The sequence below is a fragment of the Citrus clementina genome, unplaced genomic scaffold, assembly GCF_000493195.1.
Source record: "Citrus clementina cultivar Clemenules unplaced genomic scaffold, Citrus_clementina_v1.0 scaffold_4, whole genome shotgun sequence".
NCBI classification, from domain to species: domain Eukaryota; kingdom Viridiplantae; phylum Streptophyta; class Magnoliopsida; order Sapindales; family Rutaceae; genus Citrus; species Citrus x clementina.
Genome location: NW_006262274.1, coordinates 4,297,800 through 4,313,240, shown reverse-complemented (window position 1 = coordinate 4,313,240; position 15,441 = coordinate 4,297,800). Strand labels below are relative to the sequence as shown.

Here is a 15,441-nt window from a genome sequence, read left to right as displayed (position 1 = left end):
ATGGTACGAGGAACGGAACAAGAAAACCAAAAGGGTCTCATGTTGTGAAAATTTTAATATATTCGCAAGCGCACGAATCTAGAAATAGAATAGTGGTAACGAGGTCGATCCCGCAGGGATTGTTATAAATTGAAAAGTCTAATTTAAATCTAAAATTAATATTAATTCTAACCTAGTTGACCAAATTGAGTTTCTAAGAAAATTAAACCAATTAAACTAAGGAAGCAATTAAAATAAAGGAAAATTCAATAAAATAAGAATTACCAAGGTTTCAGAATCTACCACTATTCAACTAGTAATTATCTAATTATTAATTAATCCCCAATTTTAGAGTGACAACTCGAAATCAATTTATGTCATCTCATGGATATAGCAATTAAGCCCAAGTAATTAAATCTAATGTAGGTTCTTTTTCTACTTAATAGTATGATATCTAAGCATCCCATGTAAACATATTGAATAACAAAGAGTCAAAGTTTCCTAAGCACTCCATGTAAACAATTTAATTAAAAACATAGAATCAAAGATAATCATGTAAAAATTTTATAAATCCAAGCATAGATTTAATCGAATATTAATCCTAACAATCAATAATGCATGACAGAATTGATGAAAAGATTTTATTAACATCCAATTAATCATGTGAAATAAAAACCATAATCATCAAAGAACATATATAGGGAATTAATTAAATAAAAAGAGATAATTATTTCATTGAATAGGGTTTCATCTTTAACATCAGTATAAAAAAATTAGTTAGACATACTTGAATTGGGAGCAACAAAAGAAATAAAATCACTCATGGAAGCCAAACTGCTGCTGCCCAGTCTTGCGTCTTGCGTTTGCAGCTCCCTTCTTGGCGGCTCATCTTCCCTCTAAAAGCCAAGAGCTTAGCTTTCTTATATAGCCTTTAAAATGGGCCCCACCTTGTCAATCCTAAAGCCAAAAGGGTTTGGAAGTTATTTGTTTTGCTTTACTCACGTGGGCACTTTGAATTGTAATAGGTTTACTTTTTCCATTTATGAAAGCCACGTGGGGTCCCTTCTTAAAGCTAAAATCAATTTCTCTCTTTTGTCCGCATGTGCATGATGAATTAACTTGTTGAATTCGGTTCCTTGGCTTGATTTCCACATGCATGTATGTCTAATTCCTTCCAAAAATCAATTAATCTTTAATGCTTATAAATTAAACTCCTTTATGCTCTTTTTATCCATAATCTCCAATTAATTTCCTATTCAATAAAATAATTCAATTAATTAAAAATAAAAAATAAATATAACTAGCAATTATTTAATTAATGGTAAAATATGTATGTATTATATGCTCATCATCTCACATCCCAAATTCACATTTTGTTGTATGGAAGGTCGTGTACAGATTCCATTCATGAAAGAAACACCTCCTTTACTCAAATATCTTCTCGAGGCGGATTCTGGACAAAAGGGTTCCAAATTTCAAAAAAATATCAGGGCTTTTAACTCCATGTTTGCTTTCACATCTATGGGAGGTTGAGTTGATGCATCAATCAATCGATCAAAAGGTCCTTATGTTTTCAGGATGAGCGGTCAGAATTATCATCACATTGGTTCTTTGTTGCCAAAAGTTGGGAAAAAACCACAGTTTGCTCAGCTTTATATCTATGATACTGAAAATGAGACAGACAACAGAATCAACACTCTATTAAAACATGGAATGAAGACAGAAATTGATCACGAAATTCTTCATGAACTATCTAAAATGTTGGACCAACATAATAATTTGGTCAAATCTTTTAGAATGGCAAGGGATAGATACAAAACACAACCAGAATCTACATTCCGTTTACGACTCCTTAATAGTAGAGCAAGAGATGGCCGTCGATATAATATGCCAATAGTTTCATAAGTTACAGGCTTAATAGTTGGTGATTTCAGTGAAGCGAACTTTCAACGCGATGTTATTATAGAGCATCGTACAAAGGGACTTCGAAGAATCACAGATTTGCATCCAAGTTTCATGCCCATGACATACCCGTTAATATATCCTTATGGCGAAGATGGATATAGACCTGACATATCTTTAAGAGACGTAACTGATAGCCCTTTTAAGAGGCAAAAGCTGACAATGAGGCAATATTATTGCTTTAGGTTGCAACAAAGATTAAATTAAGGACACACTCTACTTCAAGCTGGTAGACTATTCCAACAATATATAATTGATTGTTACATGGCAATTGAAGAAGAAAGATTTCGTTGGATCCAGAATAATCAACAAAAACTTAGATCAAACCTTTTCTCTGGTTTGATGGATGCTGTTCATCGAGGTGATTTTGATTGTTCGAAAGTTGGAAAATTGATTATTCTACCTTCATCACACACGGGGGGACCACGATATAGAATACAAAATTATCAAGATACTATGGCAATTTGTAAATGGGCAGGATATCCTGATTTATTTTTTACTTTCACTTGCAACCCAAAGTGGCAAGAAATAAATAACATGCTCCGATTAGTTGGACAAAAGAATGATGACAATCAAGTCGATATCATATGCAGAGTTTTCGAGATAAAATTATTCCAACTAATGCAAGATCTGAAAAAGGATCAACCGTTTGGAAAAATAATTGCATGTAAGTTCACTTCAAATTCATATCCATAACAAATTCAACTCATTTGTTATTGAAAAGTGCAGGGAAGAACAATAATTTCACAATTGAAATCAATATTTCTAACTTTTAAATTTTACCCCATGTTGTGGCAGGTCTATATACAATTGAGTTTCAAAAAAGAGGCTTGCCCCATGCACACATACTACTTTTTTTGCATCCAACAATGAAAAATCCTTCTGCAGACTATATTGATAAAATAATAAGTGCAAAAATCCCTGACTTAAATGTTGATTCTGATGGTTATAATGCAGTTAACAAATTTATGATTCATGGACCGTGTGGAAAACACAATTCTCACTCTCCATGCATGATGCAAGACAAGTGCACAAAACATTTTCCAAAAAAATTTAATGATCAGACAACAGTGGATACAAATGGCTTTATAGTCTATAAAAGGAGAAATACAGGTATTCATGTCGAAAAGAAAGGTGTCTTCTTGGATAATCGATATGTGGTCCCTTATCACAGGAATTTAATTGTCAAATTTGATGCACATATTAATATTGAGATTTGTAATTACTCGAGATCAGTTAAATATCTTTTCAAGTATGTCCATAAAGGGTCTGATAGAACAACTGCAACAATGGAATCTATTGACACTACCCAAGAAATGGACGAGATCAAAACATATTTGGACTATAGATATATATCAGCAACCGAAGCTTGCTGGCGAATCTTCCAATTTGACATACATTACAGAAAGCCGGCAGTTGAAAGATTACCATTCCATTTACTGGGAGAGCATACAGTAATATTCAAAGAATCCAAGTGCTTACAAAATGTGCTTACCATACCTGGAATAGAAAAAACAAAGTTCACAGAATGGTTGGAAGCAAACAAGATATATGATGATGTACGAGAGTTAACTTATTCTGATTTCCCTACATGTTGGGTATGGAATTCAAAAGACAAAACTTGGACTAGGAGAAAAAATGGCTTAGCAATCAGAAGAATTTACTTTGCACATCCCTCAAGTGGAGAACGATTTTATATGAGAATGTTGCTCAATTTTGTAAAAGGAAGCACTTCATTTGAAAGTATTAGAACAGTAAATGGAGTGACATATCCAACTTTTAAAGCTGCGTGCTATGCTTTGGGATTATTAGAAGATGATAAAGAATGGATCGACTGCTTGACTGAAGCTGCAATATAGGCGACTGGAAATGAATTAAGACATCTTTTTGTCACGATACTCATTCATTGTCAGGTTTCTGATGCATCCCAACTTTGGAAATCTAATTATACTACTTTATCAGAAGACATAACTTCATTGCAAAGGAAAAGATTCAGATTGAAAGATCTTCAGTTAACCGAGCAACAAGTTGAAGCATACACATTGTTGGAGATTGAAACTATCATGTTGAAAATGGGAAAAAGTTTGAGAGACATAGATGGAATGCCACTTCCTAATTCTTCTTTGATAAGAGATTCAGGTAACCGATTGGTCAATGAAGAGCTTGATTATGATCGTGATCAATTAAAGAAGTTGCATGAGAAATCGTTTGCTGCTCTAAATGCTTGCCAAAAATCAGCCTATGAAGCAATAATGCATTCTGTTGAGAATGAAAAAGGGCATTTATTTTTTATCAATGGACACGGTGGTATTGGTAAAACATTTTTGTGGAATACAATTATTGCAAAGCTCATATCACATTCTAAAATAGTCTTGCCTGTTGCAACTTCAGGTATAACAACTTTGTTATTGCCTAATGGTAGGACAACTCATTCGTGATTTCATATTCCTTTAGATGTGACAGAAGAGTCCACTTGTGAAATCCGACAAGGCACCTTATTAGCTGGACTTCTTATGAAAACTTCTTTGATCATTTGGGATGAAGCGCCTATCGCACATAAGTTATGCTTTGAAGCTTTGGATAGAACCTTGAGAGATATTCTAAGAACAAGGTATGAAAATAGTTCTATCAAACCTTTTAGAGGACTTACAATAGTATGTGGTGGCGATTTCTGACAAATATTGCCAGTTGTGCCAAAGGGGACAAGAGCAGACATTGTTGATGCTTCACTTAACTCATCCTACTTATGGCCATTTTTTAAAATTTATAAGCTCAAACAAAATATGAGGCTCTATAATGGAAGCGTAAGTGGCTCTGAGGCTGCTAAAATAGCTTCTTTTGACAAATGGTTGTTGCAGATTGGAGATGGTTCATTATATGATGACATTGATAGAGATTTAGTTAAACTACCTTCTGATATCTGTAAAAAACCATCAGAAAATCTGATGAAATCAATAGTCGACACTATTTACCCATCAATTCGGCATAACTACAGTGATCTAGCATATTTGAAAGAAAGAGCAATATTAACGCCAAAAAATGAAATGGTGCATGAATTGAATGAGATGATTATGAATATAATACCTGGTCAAGGGAGAACCTTTTTAGCTCAGACAGTATATGCAAAGCAAGCGCAAACACAAATGATGAAGATGTTCTGTATCCAACTGAATTTTTGAATAGTTTGAAATTCAATGGCATCCCTAATCATGACATACGATTTAAGGAAGGTGCTCCCGTAATGCTTCTTAGAAATCTAAATCAAATAGAAGGCATATGCAACGGCAAAAGATTGATTGTCACTTGTCTTGGTAAATGGTCCATTAGAGGTGACATCATTTCTAGAACAAATATTGGACAAAATGTCACAATCCCAAGAATTATTATGTCTCCGAATGAATCAAGATGACCATTCAAGCTTAACAGACGACAACTTCCTTTGGCACCATGTTTTGCCATGACGATCAACAAAAGCCAAGGACAATCTCTTAAACATGTTGGCTTGTATCTCCCTAAGCAAGTATTCACTCATGGTCAATTATATGTCGCCCTGTCTCGAGTTACCACAAGAGAAGGATTGACCATACTAAATGCCGATCAAGAGGTAGAAGACCGAACCTTCATAAAAAACATTGTCTACAAAGAAGTATTTCAAAATATTCACACATCAGCTCACAAAATCAAGGTATCTTATTTTTAGATTATATTTTAAAATTTAATTTATACATTGCAAGCTCTTACTTCACCCTATAATAATGATTTTTATTATGTGTTTTAATTATTTAGTAGACAAATGGATAAATCAAAGGAACTATCGAGACAGCAAAATGATAGTTTGGTTGAGTTTTCCAAGCTGTTATGGAGGATTTAATTGCCAAAGAACATAGTACGTGAAGAAGCATTCTTTTCATTCTCTCTAATCCATGGAGACATGGTTTATATACAGATAAAGAACATTTTGGCACTAGGTGTTGCTGATCCCCATTGGAACTTGTCATAGCTGCAAGCTTGATATAAACAACTACTCACCTACGCAGCTACAAACGATGCGAAATAACTTACAAAAGTCTTTACATGTATTTTACTTATTTCTTTTATAATTCAACGCTAAGGATCCTCAATTACAAAATTTAATTTGGAACTTATCAACTACAAAAGGTATAAGGTCTGTACACTTAGACTATACACGTTAATATTTATTTTTAAAGTTAACAAAAAAATAGTTAACTTTCATAAATAACATTAGTTTTATAAGGCTGCCTTATTTAAAAAATAATAATTTATATTTTTTATCAGTTTTATCAAGTGTAAAGAAAGAAAAATTGATAATACTAAATTCATTTTCTAAAGTCGCGCGAAGCGCGGTTTTATTTCCTAGTATATATATATAGTAAGGCCGACATCCTCACTTTATTAAGGTGTGGATATCAATAAAAAATAAAAATAAAAAACATAAATTTTAATATACTAAAAGAAAAAAATAAACTTTTTAATGTATTAAATCTATATTTTTATATTTTAGTGACATTTTAATTTTTAATAAAGTGAAAATGTTTTCGCTAGAAAAGAAGGAGACTCTCTCTCTCTCTCTCTATATATATATATATATATATTTTAGTGCGAATGTTCTCATATTTTAAATAAGAATTTACTATATTGTATAATAAATTCATATTTAAAAAATACGAATATCTGTACCTAACAATATATATATATATTGATTTTGTCTCTGGCTTTGAAACAAAGCCTTCAACACAACGAAGTAAATGGCCTGATAAGGTCTGAAAAAACAATTCTTTTTGTTTAATGTCCACGAGCCCTTTGCTTTTGGTCAAAGACACGAGCGAGATCCAACCAAGTTCCAGATTGGCATCACAATTGAAATGCCGGAAGTCGCTCAATCACTGCTTGCAATTAAAGCTTGTTAGTACCCATCACCAATTGGCTGATGGGTGATCAGTTCCAGCTGGGTCTGGCTGATTAGTAGAATGATATGAAGCCATGTTTAATTAATTTTCTTGAATTTCTTATGTGTTTAACAGCGTCAGCCGATAGCAAATGCTTTAAGAGTCCATAAAGATTTTTATGACATCTTCCGTCCACTTGGTATTGTAGGCATATTAATATGGGGTGGCAATTTAGACGAAAATTTATTTATTCGATTCAATCCAACTGGAGTCAAATTAAATTAGATTTGAGTTTGAAAATATTAATTCATTTAATAAATAAATAAATTTGATTCAATTTACTAAATAAACGAATCGAATCTAAATTTGTGATCCCTGATTTATTCTTTCTTTTAATAAACTGCTATAAATCAATCGAATATGACACTATTCATTTATTATCCGTTTGATTCAATTATTTATTTACCATTAAATTTTTATTCGTAATTATAAGATGTAATAACAAGACAAAAATAATTATTCTACATAAATGAATTAAATGAATTGTGAATGAATATTTGATTCATTTAATAAATAAATTGAATTAAAATTATAAAATTACGATTTACTTATTAAATAAATCAAATTCGAATCCATCAAAATTTGACCCAATTCGTTTATTAAGTTGATTCAAATTCGATTCGTTTATTCATTTTGCAGCCCCTAATATTAATAATTTGAAGTTGAGAATCCTACCTAATATGAACATAGGGATGACAAAATGTGGGCTTAGGCCGAGCTTTTCCGAGCCCAAGCCCATTTTAGTAGAAGCATGAGGACTATGCTTGGAGTTTCACTTATTTTTTATTTTTTTAATTGTTGTAAATTTGAAATGAATTAATAATTAACAAGTTGTTATAATTAACAAGTTGTTATAATTAACAATGAATTAAAAAAATTAAATATTTTAAAATAAAATAATATATGAAGAAAATTAAGCAAATAAATGCTAAAGATTTAATTTTTTTAATACTATATTTTCTAATTTAAACATCATCTTAATTAATTACTGCTTTAGAGAGAGATTAATATTATAATTTTAGGTTTTGTGAATCATTATTGATTTATGAATTAAGAATTTAAGTTTTTTTTTTATTTTTAAATTTTAATATATTGTTCTAATTATAAATTTATTTTGTAAAAAAAAAATAGAGTGCTGGGCCTAGTCCGAGCATTTTCTCTTAAGCTCTTATCTAATTCCTCGCATAGAAAGATTGGCCGAAAGCTTGCGGGCTTGGGCCAGATGGGCTTTTTTATCCACCCTGTTCGCACATGGTTTTCATGCATGTTAATTTGCCTACAACTACTAATTCAGTAAAGTTGTAGTGTTAAATCATCTCCTCAATAACAATTTAAGTGTTGGTGTGGGCACCTATTCACGCAATAGCCGACCAGATTTCTTCATCAACAGTTTGTATTTTCTGATCTTTGAGTTGTATTTGAAAGATGGTTAAAGTTGTTCCAGCATCTCAGTCACATGATACAAAGATAAAAAAATTCTCACAATCAACTCTCACATTCCACAAATGGGGAAAATAATGATGGTGATAATATTATGATCGATGTTTTTCAGTGATCTTATTGTAAGAAGCTTTTTTCCCAAAAAATCATGCATTTGATTGAGATCCCACTGCATTTACAGCATCTCGAGGCACTTCATCTCACATGTTTCTTTCAACATCAGTGCATGTTTAGAACTAAAATTATGTTGGTTCATCTTTGGAACTTGTAAGCACTCCTAAGTTGACATAAACTTTACATCGACAACTACTTGGCATCAGCTTTTCATCTCACATGTTTCTTTCAACATCAGTGCATGTTTAGAACTAAAATTATGTTGGTTCATCTTTGGAACTTGTAAGCACTCCTAAGTTGACATAAACTCTACACGACAACTACTTGGCATCAGCTTTTCATCTCACATGTTTCTTTCAACATCAGTGCATGTTTAGAACTAAAATTATGTTGGTTCATCTTTGGAACTTGTAAGCACTCCTAAGTTGACATAAACTCTACATCGACAACTACTTGGCATCAGCTTCCATTTTGCATTCTCCTATCGCCCATCTCAGCATCCCCTTACATCTAGATAGCTTATGGGGCATGTTCGTCCAACTTAGTAAAATTGCACTTATTATACCTATGTGGTTAAATTTCCACACATGCAACCACATTTTTGCATATTGTGCAATATTTTGCATAACATACATGCATGGTCGGCCAAGCTTGGTACATAAGTCCATTTGTTATGTACATTGCTTCGAAATGATGTAGTTGTGGTTCTTTTGCTGTCCATTTAATAACATTTTTTCTTAGACATGTAATAGAATAAATTCTTGATTGCGAGGATGAGTAGTGGTCACAAATTAACTAACATTTGGATAGTTGGGAAAGAATACATCTTATCGAAGGATTGAGTGAAAGTTGTGTTTGTCTCTATCCATGCACAATTATTTATCTTGATTTGATGTATGAGACAAAGCAACCCGTTTTAAAAATGCAACTCCTTTTATTTGTGACTATGTTATAGTATGTGCAAACTTTTGTACTAATTATCTCTATTATGTCTTTTTTTTAAACAAAGCCTATATGTTTTAATTATTTATTTATGTTAGGATATTTTTTAAGTTATCTATTTTATTCACTTGGATTTTTACTTCAAAAGATATATCATTGAAAAGTTTATTAAAATATTTTTGACAAAAAGAATTTTTGACAAATTTATCAAAAAGTAAATATTTATTTTCTAAAAATATAATTTTTATGATAACCAAAAAAATATAGTACAATGCAATGCAATACCAAACATAGTATAATTAAAAATTAATATAGTACAATATAGCACTAAATGCTGCACAATATTAATAAAATAAAGTGTTAATGCAATACAATATAATACAATATGCTTGTATTAAAATAATGCAAAACATATAATATAATAACAATGTACCAAATGCACCTATAGTACATAATCACACATGGGTTCTCTTCGGTGGCTGGACCAAACACTTAAATTTGAGAGGGATTGGTAATGACTGTCTCAATCATCTGTAAGGACAACTGTTGCTAGCACTCCTTAAAATTTTATATAAAAATAAGTTTTTAATTAATGTTTCGACATGTGTTTCTAATCGGGCCCTGCAAATAAAGTATTACTCTTTTTTTAGAACCTTACTTGTTACCTATGTCTAACTAGGTCAACATTTTCTTTTCGATTAGTTTTTATATTGAACGTGAAAAAAAAAAATTAAGGACCAAGACACTAGTCACGATAGGCGATTGTCGCTAACACTCCTCAAATTTTTATACAAAAAATACTCTTTTTAGTATTTCAAATCCATGTTTTTAATCGGATCTTGCAAATAAAGTATTACTTGTTTCTTGAAATCGTACCTATTTGTTACCTACTTCTAACTAAGCCAACATTTTCTCTTAAATTAGTTTTCAATAAATGTTTCGGACCCATGTTTTTTAATTGCGTCCCGCAAATAAAGTTTTACTTTTTTTTTTAAACCCTACCTACCTATAACCTACCTCTAACTAGGCCAACATTTTTTCTTCAATTAATTTTATATTGAACGTGAAAAATATTGAGGACCATGCACACATTCAAAAAAATTATTGGGATTCAAATCAAGTCTCTAAAACCACTAAGTAACACGTGTACCATTGGGCTACAAGTGTTTTATTATTTAAAAAATATTTCTAAATTTTTTTCATTTAACTCATTCAGAAGGTGCTCAGGGCACACTTAAAAAAAAAATGGTTCAGAGGGCTAAAACCCCTCTTATGCTTTAAAAATTAGAAAACTACAAAGGTTATAAAGTTGCCTTTGATAAATCAAGTTGTGTTATTGAGAATGCATGTGATGGGAATATTTTGTTTATGGGAAATAGATGTGGCAATGTTTACACGATTAATATAGAGTGTGCATCTACTCATGATAAATGTTTTTCGGCATTGCATGATGATGGTTGGTTGTGGCATAGAAGACTAGGACATGCAAGCATGGATTTAATTTCAAAAATTTTGAAAAATGATTTAGTTAAAGGTCTTCCAAAAATTTGTTTTCAAAAGGATAGAATTTCTGAAGCATGTCAATTTAGAAAACAAATCAAAACCTCTTTAATGCTTCCAAAATTGAGCTCTTTTATATCCTTTTTATCCATAATCTCAAATTAATTCCCTATTCAATAAAATAATTCAATTAATTAAAAATAAGAAATAAAATAACTAGCAAATATATAAGAAAGGGTAAAATATGTATATAAATTATGCTCATTAAATACCCCCAAACTTAGATTTTGCTAGTCCTCGAGCAAAACTAAAACTTAAAACAAAAATAAAAACAATGAAACAAAAAGTAAATCCTAACTAAACTACTTTCGCAGGTAATCGCGAATGCATTTAGTGTATGCAACAAGCCTTTAAACCCCTAGACGGCCCTAGTGGACGAGTTATAGTCTCGTGATGGCTTTAGTGACGATACCCACAAACATCATTTTTTTTAAAAAATAAATAAATAAAAAGAACAACAAACTTTAAATAAAACATAAAAATAGCCTCAAAGATTGCATAAATTATATAGCTCAAAGAAAATTTCAAATATTGGCAAAGTTCTAATTTTAATTCATTAGTCAATCCCATCTCTCTTTTGATAGTTTTGAATGACCAAGTCTATATTGGCAAACTCTTGATAGTTTTGAATGACAAGTCTATATATAACCCCTTGGCCAAACAAGAAACCCCGCAAAGCGTAGGAGAAATTCAAGAAACTTAAAATGGATTCTATAGTTGATGGAGAAAGAGACCAAAGCTTTGCATATGCTAATCAATTGGCGATGGGTACAATGCTACCCATGGCCATTCAAACGGTGTATGAGCTAGGCATTTTCGAGATCCTAGACAAAGTTGGTCCTGGTGCAAAGCTCTGTGCTTCAGATATTGCAGCCCAATTGCTCACCAAGAACAAAGACGCACCCATGATGCTGGATCGGATTCTCAGGCTTCTGGCTAGCTACAGCGTTGTTGAATGCTCACTTGATGCTTCTGGTGCCCGGAGACTATATAGTTTGAATTCTGTCTCCAAATACTATGTGCCTAACAAAGATGGCGTCTTACTAGGACCCCTAATACAAATAGTTCAGGACAAGGTCTTTCTGAAGAGCTGGTAATTAATTAATTTCTATTTCTCCCTTTTTCTCAGTAAATGATCAGCTAGACCATGCATGCATGCATGGAGCATATATATAGACGATGCATGATAAATTGGTTTTTCGGAATTTATTTAGGTCCCAACTCAAAGATGCTATTCTTGAAGGAGGAATTCCATTTAATCGAGCCCATGGAGTGCATGTATTTGAGTACGCAGGATTGGACCCTAAGTTCAATAAACATTTTAACACAGCAATGTATAACTATACCTCTCTGGTTATGAGCAACATTCTTGAATCTTACAAGGGTTTCGACAACATCAAGCAACTGGTCGATGTTGGTGGTAGTCTCGGCATTACTCTTCAAGCCATCACTACCAAGTACCCCTATATTAAGGGCATCAATTTCGACCAGCCTCATGTTATTGACCATGCCCCACCACATCCACGTATGATTATTAATCTCATGTTATATATACGAGTACTTGTCGAGACATTACACTATTATACCATATGCGGTAACAATTTTCTTGCACTTTATTAAAGTGCAACAACTCTCATAAATATATATATAGTCATTCGCTAGGGTGGGCACCCTCATTTTTTTTTTAATGCAAACACTTTGTTGTACCGTGCGATTTAATAGAATTAATGAAGAACACCGTTAAATCGTACGGTTTAATAGTGTGTCCTCATTTATAAAAAAAAATAAGGGCACCCACCTTAGAGAAGGACTATATATATGTGTGTGTGTGTGTGTGTGTGTGTGTGTTTTACTTTGTTAAATTGAGAGTGCTACTAATAAATTAAAAAAAAAACACAATTTCTAATGTATTGAAATATGTGTTTTTTTTTTATATTTTAGTAACATTCTCATTTTAAAAAAGTGAAGATTTCATTACTAGAGAAGGACTCTCTCTCTCTCTCACTACACAAATTTTGTTAAAGTCCGAAAAATCTAGTAAGTCATATGATTTAATAGTATAATGGACTATTGAACCATTTGAAATTATGATTTTTTTTGGTTTTTAACAAAACCCAAAATTTTGGATTAGATCATTACTATATATATATATATATATAAGGCTTCCTTACTTTATTAAAATAAAGGATAAACTAAGGATAATAGTTGGAATGTTTGTTTTCTTTTTTCCTTTTTTTAGAAGATTCCTTATTTTGGGGGCAAGTTTAAAAAAGATACTTTTAGAAACAAATTTCTTTCTAATAGAGTTCATCCAAGGATTAATATTAAAGCTCACGTGTAATTTTGTTATTTTAAAAAACTAATTAATTCGCTTAGGTGCCATATTATTAAATTTAATCGTATAAGTAAAATATTTTTCTCTCACCTTTGTATTACCCTTTATTTCTCCCTCTAAATTACCAGTGAACTAAGGTACACATCCATGTAGCCATAAAAAAAGATGTTATCTACATAAATTTGTTTATTAAACCAAATGTAAATATTGGAAAAAAAATGTTGGCAATCGTTTCTACATATATTTTTTTAAAGATTAACAAAGCATAGTCATCTAATCACGTTTCGATTTACTGGATAACTAAAGTAAACTTACAGAGAACTAGGGAAGTACTATATTTTAATTTGTAGTAGTAACATCCATCCAACAGCCATCAGAATAAAAAAAAATGTTTTATAATGAGTAGAGGGCGGATTGAAGGAGATGAGCACATAAGTTAAAAAGAGAAATATATGAATGTCCTAAACATGATGTCAAGCAAAGGAAGTCTTTTAAGTGTTGTTGGACATTCAAGAGGAAATTAAGGACAATGCTGATTTAGAATTCAGTTCATCCGAAGAGTCTGCAACACGCATACTCGTGTTAGCTAAGGCAGCTTTTAATTTTAAGTTGCCTGTAATTTGATTGGAAGATCTTCCTCCGAAATGAAGTGTAATTTCAATCTTTGAATGAAATTACTTAGTTTAAATAAATTAAGATGATAAGAGAGAGGAAAGAGCGTTGTGTTTCACGTTTATTGTTTGATGTAGGGACTGGCGTGTAGTTAATTAATTTTTAGAATTATAAAACTGCATGCAGTTTTAATATTAACCATGTGATAAACTTTAACCTAATTGTTAGAAATTTATATGTAAAATTGTATTAAAAAAAATCCCTTGAACCTGCTCTCATATATGCGTGTGTATAATTCTTCAGTGGTTTACTATTGTGAAATTCTTGTAAAACCCCAAATTTATATTTTAAAAAATGAGAACATCTGTTGTGTGTGCCTGTATATCAGGAACTTCCATAACATTGGCATAATTAAGTTTGAGCAAACAGTTCTTGACGTAATACATCTTGCTAATGAAAATAGAGTGGCATAATTCTAATTGTCTGATTTCTTAATTGTATAATATTTTACAGGTATTGAGCATGTAGGGGGTGATATGTTCCAAAGTGTTCCAAAAGGTGATGCCATTTTTATGAAGGTAAGTTTTTAATTTAATTTGCGGACATATTATGAGGAGTTCCTTAAATTAAATTTTTACAAACAATAGTTTGATTAATATGAGAATTTTTAAATAGTCGGTACTGCACGATTGGAATGATGAACATTGCTTGAAGTTGTTGAAGAATTGCTACAAAAGCATCCCAGAAGATGGAAAGGTAATCGTTGTGGAGTCAATGCTTCCAGAAGTTCCTAATACAAGCATTGAATCAAAATCAAATTCCCATTTGGACGTGCTTATGATGATTCAAAGTCCCGGTGGAAAGGAGAGAACAAGGCATGAATTCATGACCCTGGCTACTGGCGCTGGTTTTGGTGGGATCAGTTGTGAACTTGCTATTGGTAGTCTCTGGGTTATGGAGTTCTATAAGTAGAGTGCATGCCCATGCATCCTAGAAATAAAACAAATCTTGTGTTGATTGTCTTGCGTGTATCTCTTTCCAAGCATGCTGATATGTCTCCCAAAGACGAGCAAGAACCCATGCATTTGACAAACTTCCCACGTACCTGATAGCCATGCTTGAGAGGAGGAGTCTAGGACTTAATAATAAGTGCTTTGAAATAAATGGGTGCTTGACACGTGGTCTATCAACTATGTGTGCAATATTGTTACCCATATTTCCTATTATTTCTAGTATTTCATGTGTTATTGTCTAGGGTGTCTTTTGTTGTTCCAAGGGCAGTTACTAGCGTAGATTGCGTGTTTCCAATTGGCTCTTATAAAAAGCCTAAAGCTATCTGAATAAAGGATGCAGAAAAATTATTTCATAAAGCAATTCGCTTTTTTTAAATTCTTTTCTTTCCTCTGCTTCTGTAAATTCAAATCCTCACAAATTACATATCACATGCATTTTTTATTTTCTAGAAAAAAAAAATTCTGTTAGACTTGTTTTAGGTATTAGCCCTACTTAATTATTTTGGAAAGTATAGCT

General features: G+C 31.9%; 1 protein-coding gene across 1 annotated transcript; it reads left to right on the top strand.

Moving 5' to 3' along the window:
- The first annotated feature begins 11,627 nt into the window (after positions 1-11,627).
- On the top strand, positions 11,628-15,281 carry LOC18045154 (anthranilate N-methyltransferase). The gene is made up of 4 exons (XM_006436245.2): positions 11,628-12,057; positions 12,179-12,489; positions 14,425-14,489; positions 14,587-15,281. The coding sequence occupies exons 1-4, from the start codon at positions 11,669-11,671 to the stop codon at positions 14,881-14,883; spliced, it is 1,062 nt and encodes a 353-aa protein (XP_006436308.1). The 5' UTR covers positions 11,628-11,668; the 3' UTR covers positions 14,884-15,281.
- The last annotated feature ends 160 nt before the right edge of the window (positions 15,282-15,441 follow it).

Excerpts from the sequence above, each read along its gene's own strand:
- LOC18045154 (XM_006436245.2), top strand. The coding sequence starts at position 11,669 with ATGGATTCTATAGTTGATGGAGAAAGAGACCAAAGCTTTGCATATGCT. Across the intron at positions 12,490-14,424 it reads CCATGCCCCACCACATCCAC|GTATTGAGCATGTAGGGGGT; the intron begins GTATGATTATTA and ends AATATTTTACAG. Across the intron at positions 14,490-14,586 it reads GTGATGCCATTTTTATGAAG|TCGGTACTGCACGATTGGAA; the intron begins GTAAGTTTTTAA and ends ATTTTTAAATAG.